This window comes from Medicago sativa, chromosome 3 (assembly GCF_051527215.1).
Source record: "Medicago sativa cultivar Bolivia chromosome 3, Bolivia_mono, whole genome shotgun sequence".
In the NCBI taxonomy this organism is placed as follows: domain Eukaryota; kingdom Viridiplantae; phylum Streptophyta; class Magnoliopsida; order Fabales; family Fabaceae; genus Medicago; species Medicago sativa.
In genome coordinates, this window is record NC_140751.1 from 96,972,695 (window position 1) to 96,987,819 (window position 15,125).

A 15,125-nucleotide genomic window follows, 5' to 3' on the forward strand; every position below is an offset into this window, starting at 1 on the left:
AATTTTTCATTAAAAACAACAACTTTTTGACTTTCATAAAGTTGAACATTATACTTTTCACCAATTCCCAATGCAAAGTTTCTATATTAGTTTTTCTTAACCAGTGCCCCGGGGGCACTATTTAACATTTCCCAATAATTAAATAACAAAAGTACTTTCCATGATGATTCAAATACTTAAGTTTTTATAAGTGATGAAATGAAATTAAATTAAATTTAGTCCATCATGACTCATGATACACTAACCTTCAATTTTCTACAGGATCAATTTTTTAAATCCAAATTTAGTCTAGTAATGAAAAAATATTAATGCGCAAGTCAAATTAAAGTAAATTTTAAGCAAGCAAAGCCGGTTAATATTTAGATTTCGGTAAAAATACACTGCAAATTCAAAAAAACAAACTGTATAGGCAGGGGAAGTTGATTTCAAATTTTCAGAGGAGCATTATAGATCAAATCTAATAGCGTTTTCAAAATTTTATAAATTCAACTCAAATGATTGTGCTACCGAGGACATGGCAGGCAACAAAATACGAGTTTTCCTTAACTCCAGTTCCACCAAATACCGCAATAACTCTACCACCAGGGACATATCCTAATTTCACAAGTACTGTCTTATTTATTCTAGCATTAGAATCTTTAACATGTCATTGCTGTCTACAAAGAAATAAAACAAGGCATATTGGCATCCACAAATTCCAGCATTAAGCAAAGCAGAAGGTGAAGTTCCAAAATTGAAGCCAAGCTCACAAAAGATGACAACAGTACCCAAAACCATAGGGGACCAAGAATTTCACCTTTGGCCCGAGTCAGGAGAACCATCGCCGTATGAGACCAAGCCTCTCTTTCCATCTGGGCTTCTGGATGATGAAGCTGACCTGTCTCTACTTGCTTTTCGTGGAGATGGTGATTCTACAGAAGACCTAGATTTCACTGGACTCCTGCACCGGGAGTACGAAGAATGCCTTTCTACACAAGGAGAGGGGCGAGATCGATCGGGGGAAGTGCTCCGAACTGGGGAGCGAATGCGAACTGGGCTGCGGCTTCTGCTATATCTTCGAGCTCGGTAGCGTGGGCTGGGCGAAACAGATGGTGATCGGCTTCTCCTTCGGTACCTAAGTATATTCCAAATAATTATATGGACTCAACTGCTATCAATAATTAAAAATATGGTTCAAGGAACTAACAATGGCATAACCACATAAGTTATGCAGCAAAAAAAAAAAAAACTAAATAATACACACACACAAAAGTAATTGTCATAAGTAAAGAGGAAAAAAAAAACCTTGGAGGAGTTCTTCCCCGTGGTGGACTTCTGAAACGCCTAGGGGAATACCTTCTGTAACTTGAATATCTGCGGACAGAATGCTCAGTCCATCATTCAACTATAAAATCTAAATACCAGCAGAAAGGTAACAAATTTGTTGCATATAACTTTACCTGTCACGATCAATTCTTCCATTGTATCGGTATGACCTCACAGGAGACCGGGAAGGGGTTCTATACCTTCTTGCATAGGAGTATCGTTCACTGAAACCTCTTCCCCTTCTGATACGCTTTGGCGAAGCATCAGGTGAAGCACTTCTAGACAAACTACCCCCACGAGGTGTTCTTCTCCTACGTACAGGGCTAGGACTCCTAGAATAACTGCGGCGATTGTTTCTACTGGGTGCCCTGACAGGACTTCGGCTAATGCTTCTCTTTGAGGGGACCCTACCAGAGCTTCTGCTTAAGCTTCTTGCAGGTGATCTAACTGGACTGCGACTTATGCTCTTTCTTGACACTCTTACAGGGCTTCTGCTTAAGCTTCTTGCAGGCGCTCTAACTGGACTGCGACTTATGCTCTTTCTTGACACTCTTACAGGGCTTCTGCTTAAGCTTCTTGCAGGCGATCTAACTGGACTGCGACTTAAGCTCTTCCTTAATGGACTGCGACTTATGTTTTTTCTTGACACTCTTACAGGGCTTCTGCTTAAGCTTCTTGCAGGCGCTCTAACTGGACTGCGACTTATGCTCTTTCTTGACACTCTTACAGGGCTTCTGCTTAAGCTTCTTGCAGGTGATCTAACTGGACTGCGACTTACGCTCTTTCGTGATGATACTCTGGGAGAACTCCTGCTCCGGCGGGATCTTACAGGGCTCCTGCTGACACTTTTAAGAGGACGAGTTATCACAGGACTTCTACTGACCTTTCTCCCCTTCCTGCCCCTCACCGGGCTCCTTCCGATGCTTCTCCTAGGACTCCTGTCAATGCTTCTAACAGGACTCCTGCCGATGCTCCTAACAGGACTCCTGTCCATGCTTCTGACAGGACTACTGCTCAAACTCCTCCTTGATAGACGAGGAGGGCTTCTACTGACACTTGGACTTTTTCTCAATCTTCTTTTTGGAGTAATGCTCCGGCTCTTGCTCCTACTCCTCCTAGGACTAATACTCATACTCTTACTCATGGGTCGCTTAGGGCTTGTGCTTCGACTCCTGCTCATTAATTTTTTATAAGTGAAAGAAATGGTAAGCAGAATAAATAACTAAGGTGTGACAAGAGAGGGAAGTGGACCTAGATTTGCCCAAATGAACATCCATCACGTCAGGCTGCCTCTCTTCACTTCTGTCAGATCTATAGGCAGCTCCAGTACCATTGCTATGCCGCTCTCCATTTTCCTTTACAGTTTTTTCATTGCTCGCTGGCATACCCGCCTCTTCCTTTCTATGATGAATGGTGGGTGCATCTTTCTCCACAAGTGAGGGAGACTTCAGTTCAGCTGGACATAAAAAAGGAGAGAAAAATGTTACGCATATATTCAAAGAATTAAACTCAACCAAAAAGAAAAACATTTAGGAGATGTATTCAACAGTTTGTTTTATTGAAAGAAAATTACAGGTCACAGAGAGATTTATGTGGAAAAACAATTAAATTACTTCGAAATATACCTTTTTTCTGATAACGATCTTTTCGCTTCAGCTCTTCCTGTTGAGTATCAAGACTTTCATCATCAGAGCTACTGCTACTCTCGCTATCCGAATCACTGCCAGATTCCCTGAAAAAGTATGACATTCAGTTTGAGACCTTGAAAAGATGTATTTTAAGCATGGCTAGTTTTTTTGGCAAATATGACAAGTTAAATGTGTGAAAATGTACAACAAATTAATCAACCAGGCATACAAAATGGTAATTGAAAGGAGGATAGTTAAAAGCAGAGATCAAAATCATCACTTCAAACCATCAAAAAATTCTAACTGTAAAAAATGCAAGGGAAACATCATTCACATGAAAAAGTAAAAAACTGAATAAGGAATCTCTGCAGTAGATTATTCAATGCATACGAAGTAAACGCCAAGAGAATTGGTACAGAAAAATACATATGGCAACAACCAATTTCATATAATTAAAGGCTGAGAAATTTGTATAAATATGCACAGCATGGGAAAAATACCTCTACCATTCTGAATCACTGCCAGATTCCCAAAAAAATATGACCTGCAGTATGAGACCTTGAAAAGATGTGTCCTTAAGCATGACTAGTTTTTTTTAGGCAAATGAGTTCTAAGTATGACTAGTTAAATGTGTGACAATGTGCAAATTTACAAAATATTTTATTAAAATTTCCTGAATGCACCGCAAATTAAAATGACCATCGCACTAATCAACCAGGCACCCAAGATTGTAAATTGAAAGGAGGATAGTTAAAATCAGAGATCAAATTCATACACTTTGAACCATCAAAGAATTCTAACTGTTAAAAATGCATGGAAAATATCATTCACAAGAAAATGTAAAAAACCGAATAAAGAATCTCCACAATAGACCATTCAATGCATACAAAGTACATGACAAGAGAATTGGTACAGAAAAATACATAGAGCAACAACCATACTCATATAACTAAAGGCTGAGAAATTCGTATAAATATGCACTACATCGGAAATAACCTACCTCTACCATTGTGTATTACCATGCATGAAAATACATTCATCACTAGAAAGATAAATTACTGAAATCTGGAATCTGTACATAATAACAGAAGGTTTAATCAATGCTAAGTATTCAATACCTTTTTGATCTGCGCTTCGATCTTTTATCCCGTCTTCTTCGCCTTTTGTCACGGCGTTTATCTCTTCTTTTTCCACGTTTATATTTATCTTTCTTGGATCTCTTTCTCTTTCTTCGCCTGTCATCACTAGATGAACTTATATCAGATGATGAGGACATATCTGAGTCAGAATCACTATCAGTTTCCGAAGATTCCATGTCTGAATCTGAAGAACTCTCTGATTCAGATGAGTGGTATCTTTTCCTTTTCCTTCTGTCTTTTGAAGACCTCTTGAGCTTTCCCTTCCTCCGTGTTTCAAGATTATTGCCTTCACAGGCTCCATCCTTTCCTGTTTTTGATTTATTTACCTTCTTCCCATCTGAAAATATGAATATTCAAATGAAGGGGTTAATAATATATTGAAAAATAAAGAATGGTAAAGAATAGAGCACCTTCAATTGAAGAGGGAAAATAAAAACAAAAAAAAAAAAAAAAAAACTGTGCAATTAAAGAGTTGGAGACTGAATTTTCGGAATGTAGGTTAATTGGAATTCATATTAGGAGTAGAACTGTATTATTCAAAATGACCTAAGCAATCCATACCCTCATTATATTCACCACAGTTAATAATTTTAACAGTTACAGTTGGATGCCCTTCATCATCACCAACATCTTCGATTTTCTTCAATACCTTAAGCCCTTCAACAAGCCTCCCAAAGACTATATATTTCCTGCAAAATTGCCCCACAGCAGCACAATCAGGCGATTTATCTTACATTGTCCTCACAAACAAAATATAAAATCCGAGAAAGAAGTAAAATGCCACCAAAAAATATTAGAATAGCAAACCTGTCAAGATGGTGATCAGCTTTCAAAGTGATAATAAAATGAGAACCAAGCTTATCACGGTCAGCAATTGCCATTGACAAAAGCCCAGGGCCATCATGCTTTAGCCTAGGTGACTCGTCTAAAATAAACCAAAAATACAAACCACGTTAATGTTGAGATAGAAATAGCAAAAGCAGCACTTTCTAGTATGATGTTGGGTGAAGAACGTATTATTCCTACCAGGAAAGTTTGAACCATATATGCTTTCTCCACCAGTCCCTGAAAATGCAGTGCATAGACGAGTTGAAAATTAATGGACACAGGAAAAAGAAAACAACAAATCAAGGGAAATAAAAAAGAATACACTTTAACCTAGACTAAGCCATGACAGTAAAATTTACGAAACACCCAAAAGATTTGGTATTTAATCAACTGGAAATGCTTTCAAAAATATAAAAGTATGGAGCACAAAACTCAGATTATAAATAAATCAACATATTTAAGAGACATTAATATTACCAATATCAAAACTAATCCAAATTTCTAAATCAAATCAAAAATTTATAATAGCCCTACTCAGTTACAGGCCAGTTTGTGTTCAAGTAAAGGAACTGTGTTAAAGATGTTCCCAATTGACTTAGAAAAGAAATTACCATCGTCACAGGAAACATGCAAATGGAACAAGGCTTGCAACTCGGACAACTGAATGATCAAATAATAAAAACACAAAGGAAGTGACTACATATATTGTATTAAATTGCAACCATCAAAAAATGGACAGCAAACTAGTAATGGATGCAATATAATAATAATGATAAAATACGTACCATTACGATTGACAAAATCACCACCCTGTATAAAAGTAAAAACATCAGTTAGTACACATAATAACAGTACAATAATGCATACAGACTGGGTTGGAGCACCAAGAAGCTTATTAGAGTATGATGATGGACAGTTTTGTAAGTTCAATGTACAACTTTGCAAGTGCAACAAACAACATTGTAAGTACAACCTTAAAACTATATCACAAGAAAAGCAGTTGTGACCATCAGCCCTGTGTATCCTACAGCATAAACAAGGGTAATGGGAAACCACTGCTAAGCCATGTTCAACCACAATGAAAGGGCATATATAGAAATACTGTCGAAAAATTTAGATTTAGGACCAGATAAAACAACATACCTTCACGATGGAGCCTTTCATAATATGATGGAAGAAAGAACCCTTGTAGTGAAGCAATTTTCCAGTATTTGAACTGATACCTCTCTCTCCTGAAAACAATCAATCACAGAAAGGTGGGGGAGGATAAGTGCACCGTTCAATAGGTAGACAAATTGCAAGTGAAGACCAACTTGCAACCAAAAGCATAAACAATATTTGCATGGATGGATAGTACATAAACATGTCCAAAAACCTGTCTGCTTGGATAGTACAAGACTGGGATGGAAGAAAAGGCAACTTTTGAAAGCAAAAAGGAATGGTCAGCAAACAAATTAAAATTTAAAATACCTGTACATAATGCACGGAAATTTTCTGCAGTCTTGGGAGCAACATCATGGAAAAGCTGTGACAGCACGATGATCACACATTAGGTTGTATACTACAATAACTACAGCTCAAATAATATATAGAAAGAATATAACGTACCTCAAAGACCATTCTTTTAACGGGATCCCCATCAATAGATACATCCATAAACACCAGCGGATTCTTTTTCTTAGGCGTAGCCTTCATCTTACTAGTCAAATTTAAAACAGTGCAATTATAGTTACGCATATAAAATGTATCAGCAAGAAAGCGGAAATATGGCATGGGAAACCAGTACAATACAATTGGGACCGAGATACAAATATTAAAACAGCAGAATACAATACGCCATAATGTACCAGAGTTATCATCAATGAGTCAGGATTCGTTGAGTGTCAAGGTTTATTTTGACACCAAATCCTATCCATTCATTTAAATTAATTTAAGGGCTTGGATTATTTCACTTAAAATCATCACGTGATTACGTGCGTGATCATTCTGGCAATTGCGTTCAACTCTCTCCTAACAAATTCCACAATCAATGTCGCTTCTAGTTTAAATAAATCCATTCATTCTAATTAATCTAAGGGCTTCGATGATTTTACTTAAAATCATCAGGTGGCTTCATGCGTGCAACATTCTCGCAATTTCGTTCAACTCTCTCCTAACAAATTCCACACTCGATGTCGCTTCTAGTTTAAGTAAATCATGTCCGTTCATTTTAATTAATCCAAGGGCTTAGATGATTTCACTTAAAATCATCACGTGACTTTGTGCGTGTATCATTCTGGCAATTGCATTCTGACTCTCTCCTAACAAATTCAACAATCAATGTAGCTTCTAGTTTAAATAGAACACAAGATTTATTTATATTTATTTAAACGAAATACTTAAAACACAGGTTCACAAAAATTAACAGAAAATAGAACAAGTACTTAAACAAAATGCAATAACAAATCTAATAAACATAGAGAAATAAAATATACAAGTATAAATAACATGAACAACTTGAAACAGATAATTTAAAATAAATAGATAGCAATAATTGATACATATATAAAAAATAAGAACATCGTTCATCCAACGCCACGCTCTGTGCACCGCTTGATTGCGGGATCGTGGTGGTTGCGTTCTGCAGACGCACTGTAATCGCATCCTCGCGCGCGCTACGGTGCCGCACGATGAGAAGCGAAGGAAAATCTGGAAGAAAAGGATAAAGAAAAGGAAAGAGTGGATATTCTTACAGTTACCGGCGGGATTCCTTCCTACGACGAATAAGTCCGGCAGCGTTTTCCAGTGGTTTTAACGGCGGGGTTGAGTTGAGTGCGACTCTAACTACTTTGTGATGCAGGGGCAAAATGGCAGTGCAGTGGGTGAGATTTGATGTTTAGGGTTTTAAGGGCCGTTTCCGAACCAAATGGATTGGGCTTGGATTGGTTTGCAATAGAATCTCATCTCGCTTCTTTCACAAAGTGTAATACTGTAAGTTGGTTGGTAATTTGTTGTTTGTCTATGGAGTAGTGTTTTTTAGGTGAAAATGCATATCGCGTTTTTGTAGAGGACGCTTATAACATTTCATTAAGTAGTTTATAACATTTCATTAAGTATTATCTTTATATTTATGTTCGATTATAAATAACTCGTATGTTTATAGATATTTATTATTTGCGGATCCCTTGTATGTTTGCTTGAATATTGATCTTGATAACTTTGTAGAGTGGTGAAGGTTTTCGTAAGAGATTTAAGCATTATACTCTCGTTAATTATGTGGAACATTTAGTGTTCTAAAAATAATGTTGTATGTGATCAACACCAACCTATAACAGACTCGACAGTAGCTGCAGTTCAAACTCAGCTGCAAATTACGAGTCGATCGCTTGGTTTAGCAAATCCTTGCATGGCCCTCGTCCAACTCGTGGGGTTTGTTGACAACATGGTGATGCAAATATCATGGTCTGAATGTCGATGGCGGTTCTCTTACAAACTCTTGTAAAGCGGGCTTTGATGGCGTGGTTACGAACTACGAGGGTTCTTTCCATTTTGCATTATATGGTAGTGTAACCATTTTGAATGTGTTTCATGTTGATATTAAAGCTCTGTTGGTTGGCATTAAGTTATGGTGGCAAGCGGGTTTCATAAGGAAATTATGTTTTTCAAACTTTTTGCATGTGGTGCAGTTAGTGACTATTAAAACTAATAGATTTCGTCATTATGTCAACCTTTTGGAGTCTATTCGAGACTTTATGGTGAAAGATTGAAATATTTTCCCATATCATGTTTTTCGCAAAGGGAGTCAATGTGCAAATAGTCTTAGCTAAGATGGAAGCAAATGGCGTTGAACCTTTGCTACGTGTCCCTTTTACGATAAGTAATCAATCAATCAATAGTATATATATAAAGTAAGGTTTTTTTATGCCACGTGTCACTTCCATATTCATTCTCAATATTTTTATTTTTTTTCTATTTTTAAAAACCAATATTTTATTTAACATAAATATCTTAACAAACTTTTGATCTTATGCACTCAGTATTTTCTTTAAATTTTTATTGAATTTCTAATATTTTATATAGCATAAATATCTCAACAAACTACACATAATACCTTCAACAAAGTTTACATATACGATCTTATTTTATGATTAAAAGACTCCAATTTGTTTACTTGTTTTTAGGAAAAGAAGCTTCAATTAGTTATTACTAATCTTTTGGCATTATATCATTCAATTAGTTTTTATATTTGTTTACTTGTTTTTAGGAAAAGAAGCTTCAATTAGTTATTACTAATCTTTTGGCATTATATCATTCAATTAGTTTTTATGTTTGAGGAAAAAAAAGGTTTGATTAGTTTTTTTTATAAAAAAAAGGTTCGATTATTTATTATGTTATCTTTTAGCAACATATTCTAATGCAAATCTTAACTAAAAATAAATTTTTTTTGACAAAATTAACTATAAATAAATAAATTTTCGTTAATCACATATTTACATATTTTGAGCACAGGCAGAATCCCCAAACTTTCTTTTTATCTAACATTTTTCCTTCTTCAGGTTTGCCAAACACCAATTTTATTATTTCTCATATATATATATATATATATATATATATATACATCCATTGACTCCAAGAGTAAGTGTAGAGAGTTACTCCAAATCATGGCCCTTTATTTTAAGGGAAATGTTAACTAGTGCCTCCGGGACACTGGTTAAGGACCTTAAATAGTAAATTTTTATAAAAGTTTGTGTAATTAGTGCATTGGAAATTGAAAACTTTTACATTTTAAAAGAATAATTACTTAAATTAGCATGCTTAAAGAGTGTCTCGGAGGCAATCGTTAACAAGATCCTTATTTTAATAGTAATTAATGGCCGTGATTAATTGATAATAATTGCTATGGTGAGGGTTTTGTACTCTTTCTTTCTCTCTCTCCTTCGACAACCTTCATTCTTAAATTTTAATCTTTCATTTTTTTTGTTTTTTGTAAAGATTCTGTATCGTTTCACAATTCTTAATTCACAAGATAATGATTCCCTTGTTGCTTTCAAGTAATTGGAAACAATCCTTAAATTAAAAGTTATTGGAAACATGGTTTCCTCGTTTTACATTTCACTTCTCATAATCTTGTTATGTTAAATAATTGCAAACCTAAAAGTGTAGAAAATATTTGATTAAAAAAAAAAGGAGGATAGGAATGAAATTTGTTAGGTTAAAAAATAAGGATTCGGCTGGCCAAAATTATAGCAAACTTGATAAAAAAAAATCGGCTGGCATTAAGGAAGATGATCAATGGCTAAAATTGAATGGCGCCTAAATGTGCAAGATCCAATGGCTCAGAAAAGTGGAGGGAAAAATGTGGGGAAAATATTAGGGCAACAATAGCTTGAGGGGTTAAACTTTAGTAAGTTAGGGTAGAAAATATTTGCTTCATAAAAAAAAAAGGCAAGAGGATAGGAATAAAATTGGTGCGATGCATTTTTTTAGATGGAATTTGTTATGTTAAATAATTGCAAACCTAAAAGTGTAGAAAATATTTGATTAAAAAAAAAGGAGGATAGGAATGAAATTTGTTAGGTTAAAAAATAAGGATTCGGCTGGCCAAAATTATAGCAAACTTGATAACAAAATTCGGCTGGCATTAAGTAAGATGATCAATGGCTAAAATTGAACGGCGCCTAAATGTGCAAGATCCAATGGCTCAAAAAAGTGGAGGGAAAAATGTGGGGAAAATATTAGGGCAACAATAGCTTGAGGGGTTAAGCTTTAGTAAGTTAGGTTAGAAAATATTTGCTTCATAAAAAAAAAAAGGCAAGAGGATAGGAATAAAATTGGTGCGATGCATTTTTTTAGATAGAATTTGTTATGTTAAATAATTGCAAACCTAAAAGTGTCGAAAATATTTGATTAAAAAAAAAAGGAGGATATGAATGAAATTTGTTAGGTTAAAAAATAAGGATTCGGCTGGCCAAAATTATAGCAAACTTGATAACAAAATTCGGCTGGCATTAAGTAAGATGATCAATGACTAAAATTGAATGGCGCCTAAATGTGCAAGATCCAATGGCTCAGAAAAGTGGAGGGAAAAATGGGGGGAAAATATTAGGGCAACAAAAGCTTGAAGGGTTACGCTTTAGTAATTAAGATTTATTATTTGCGGATCCCTTGTCTGATTGCTTGAATATTGATCTTGATAACTTTGTAGAGTGGTGAAGGTTTTCGTAAGAGATTTAAGCATTATACTCACGTTAATTATGTGGAACATTTAGTGTTCTAAAAATAACGTTGTATGTGATCAACACCAACCTATAACAGACTCGACAGTAGCTGCAGTTCAAACTCAGCTGCAAATTACGAGTCGATCGCTTGGTTTAGCAAATCCTTGCATGGCCCTCGTCCAACTCGTGGGGTTTGTTGACAACATGGTGATGCAAATATCATGGTCTGAATTTCGATGGCGGTTCTCTTAAAAACTCTTGTAAAGCGGGCTTTGATGGCGTGGTTACGAACTACGAGGGTTCTTTCCATTTTGCATTATATGGTAGTGTAACCATTTTGAATGTGTTTCATGTTGATATTAAAGCTCTGTTGGTTGGCATTAAGTTATGGTGGCAAGCGGGTATCATAAGGAAATTATGTTTTTCAAACTTTTTGCATGTGGTGCAGTTAATGACTATTAAAACTAATAGATTTCATCATTATGTCAACCTTTTGGAGTCTATTCGAGACTTTATGGTGAAAGATTGAAATATTTTCCCATATCATGTTTTTCGCAAAGGGAGTCAATATGCAAATAGTCTTAGCTAAGATGGAAGCAAATGGCGTTGAACCTTTGCTACGTGTCCCTTTTACGATAAGTAATCAATCAATCAATAGTATATATATAAAGTAAGGTTTTTTTATGCCACGTGTCACTTCCATATTCATTCTCAATATTTTTATTATTTTTTCTATTTTTAAAAACCAATATTTTATTTAACATAAATATCTTAACAAACTTTTGATCTTATGCACTTAGTATTTTCTTTAAATTTTTATTGAATTTCTAATATTTTATATAGCATAAATATTTCAACAAACTACACATAATACCTTCAACAAAGTTTACATATACGATCTTATTTTATGATTAAAAGACTCCAATTTGTTTACTTGTTTTTAGGAAAAGAAGCTTCAATTAGTTATTACTAATCTTTTGGCATTATATCATTCATTTACATATACGGTCTTATTTTTTGATTAAAAGACTCCAATTTGTTTACTTGTTTTTAGGAAAATAAGCTTCAATTAGTTATTACTAATCTTTTGGCATTATATCATTCAATTAGTTTTTATGTTTGAGGAAAAAAAAGGTTCGATTAGTTTTTTTTTATAAAAAAAAGGTTCGATTATTTATTATGTTATCTTTTAGCAACATATTCTAATGCAAATGTTAACTAAAAATAAATTTTTTTTGACAAAATTAACTATAAATAAATAAATTTTCGTTAATCACATATTTACATATTTTGAGCACAGGCAGAATCCCCAAACTTTCTTTTTATCTAACATTTTTCCTTCTTCAGGTTTGCCAAACACCAATTTTATTATTTCTCATATATATATATATATATATATATATATATATATATATACATCCATTGACTCCAAGAGTAAGTGTAGAGAGTTACTCCAAATCATGGCCCTTTATTTTAAGGGAAATGTTAACTAGTGCCTCCGGGACACTGGTTAAGGACCTTAAATAGTAAATTTTTATAAAAGTTTGTGTAATTAGTGCATTGGAAATTGAAAACTTTTACATTTTAAAAGAATAATTACTTAAATTAGCATGCTTAAAGAGTGTCTCGGAGGCAATCGTTAACAAGATCCTTATTTTAATAGTAATTAATGGCCGTGATTAATTGATAATAATTGCTATGGTGAGGGTTTTGTACTCTTTCTTTCTCTCTCTCCTTCGACAACCTTCATTCTTAAATTTTAATCTTTCATTTTTTTTGTTTTTTGTAAAGATTCTGTATCGTTTCACAATTCTTAATTCACAAGATAATGATTCCCTTGTTGCTTTCAAGTAATTGGAAACAATCCTTAAATTAAAAGTTATTGGAAACATGGTTTCCTCGTTTTACATTTCACTTCTCATAATCTTGTTATGTTAAATAATTGCAAACCTAAAAGTGTAGAAAATATTTGATTAAAAAAAAAAGGAGGATAGGAATGAAATTTGTTAGGTTAAAAAATAAGGATTCGGCTGGCCAAAATTATAGCAAACTTGATAAAAAAAAATCGGCTGGCATTAAGGAAGATGATCAATGGCTAAAATTGAATGGCGCCTAAATGTGCAAGATCCAATGGCTCAGAAAAGTGGAGGGAAAAATGTGGGGAAAATATTAGGGCAACAATAGCTTGAGGGGTTAAACTTTAGTAAGTTAGGGTAGAAAATATTTGCTTCATAAAAAAAAAAGGCAAGAGGATAGGAATAAAATTGGTGCGATGCATTTTTTTAGATGGAATTTGTTATGTTAAATAATTGCAAACCTAAAAGTGTAGAAAATATTTGATTAAAAAAAAAGGAGGATAGGAATGAAATTTGTTAGGTTAAAAAATAAGGATTCGGCTGGCCAAAATTATAGCAAACTTGATAACAAAATTCGGCTGGCATTAAGTAAGATGATCAATGGCTAAAATTGAACGGCGCCTAAATGTGCAAGATCCAATGGCTCAAAAAAGTGGAGGGAAAAATGTGGGGAAAATATTAGGGCAACAATAGCTTGAGGGGTTAAGCTTTAGTAAGTTAGGTTAGAAAATATTTGCTTCATAAAAAAAAAAGGCAAGAGGATAGGAATAAAATTGGTGCGATGCATTTTTTTAGATAGAATTTGTTATGTTAAATAATTGCAAACCTAAAAGTGTCGAAAATATTTGATTAAAAAAAAAAGGAGGATATGAATGAAATTTGTTAGGTTAAAAAATAAGGATTCGGCTGGCCAAAATTATAGCAAACTTGATAACAAAATTCGGCTGGCATTAAGTAAGATGATCAATGACTAAAATTGAATGGCGCCTAAATGTGCAAGATCCAATGGCTCAGAAAAGTGGAGGGAAAAATGGGGGGAAAATATTAGGGCAACAAAAGCTTGAAGGGTTACGCTTTAGTAATTAAGATTTATTATTTGCGGATCCCTTGTCTGATTGCTTGAATATTGATCTTGATAACTTTGTAGAGTGGTGAAGGTTTTCGTAAGAGATTTAAGCATTATACTCACGTTAATTATGTGGAACATTTAGTGTTCTAAAAATAACGTTGTATGTGATCAACACCAACCTATAACAGACTCGACAGTAGCTGCAGTTCAAACTCAGTTGCAAATTACGAGTCGATCGCTTGGTTTAGCAAATCCTTGCATGGCCCTCGTCCAACTCGTGGGGTTTGTTGACAACATGGTGATGCAAATATCATGGTCTGAATTTCGATGGCGGTTCTCTTAAAAACTCTTGTAAAGCGGGCTTTGATGGCGTGGTTACGAACTACGAGGGTTCTTTCCATTTTGCATTATATGGTAGTGTAACCATTTTGAATGTGTTTCATGTTGATATTAAAGCTCTGTTGGTTGGCATTAAGTTATGGTGGCAAGCGGGTATCATAAGGAAATTATGTTTTTCAAACTTTTTGCATGTGGTGCAGTTAATGACTATTAAAACTAATAGATTTCATCATTATGTCAACCTTTTGGAGTCTATTCGAGACTTTATGGTGAAAGATTGAAATATTTTCCCATATCATGTTTTTCGCAAAGGGAGTCAATATGCAAATAGTCTTAGCTAAGATGGAAGCAAATGGCGTTGAACCTTTGCTACGTGTCCCTTTTACGATAAGTAATCAATCAATCAATAGTATATATATAAAGTAAGGTTTTTTTATGCCACGTGTCACTTCCATATTCATTCTCAATATTTTTATTATTTTTTCTATTTTTAAAAACCAATATTTTATTTAACATAAATATCTTAACAAACTTTTGATCTTATGCACTTAGTATTTTCTTTAAATTTTTATTGAATTTCTAATATTTTATATAGCATAAATATTTCAACAAACTACACATAATACCTTCAACAAAGTTTACATATACGATCTTATTTTATGATTAAAAGACTCCAATTTGTTTACTTGTTTTTAGGAAAAGAAGCTTCAATTAGTTATTACTAATCTTTTGGCATTATATCATTCATTTACATATACGGTCTT

The 15,125-nt window shown here is 34.1% G+C and overlaps 1 protein-coding gene across 5 annotated transcripts; it reads right to left on the bottom strand.

Moving 5' to 3' along the window:
- Positions 1–444: 444 nt before the first annotated feature.
- On the bottom strand, positions 445–7,755 carry LOC146942517 (Cyclophilin-like peptidyl-prolyl cis-trans isomerase family protein). 5 transcript variants are annotated; one of them, XM_085756515.1, is made up of 15 exons: positions 7,633–7,755; positions 6,509–6,599; positions 6,371–6,425; positions 6,044–6,132; positions 5,686–5,710; positions 5,512–5,544; positions 5,099–5,137; positions 4,880–4,997; positions 4,634–4,761; positions 4,052–4,409; positions 2,931–3,037; positions 2,557–2,761; positions 1,440–2,477; positions 1,285–1,353; positions 445–1,114 (listed from the first exon to the last, which is right to left on the bottom strand). In XM_085756515.1, exons 2-15 carry the CDS (start codon positions 6,593–6,595, stop codon positions 793–795), a joined length of 2,673 nt encoding a protein of 890 aa, XP_085612641.1. In that variant the 5' UTR covers positions 6,596–6,599; positions 7,633–7,755; the 3' UTR covers positions 445–792. The 5 variants fall into 5 exon arrangements, with proteins under 5 accessions (XP_085612641.1, XP_085612638.1, XP_085612637.1 ...); XM_085756512.1 differs by having other exon boundaries at positions 5,512–5,560; XM_085756511.1 differs by lacking the exon at positions 5,512–5,544.
- Positions 7,756–15,125: the final 7,370 nt, after the last annotated feature.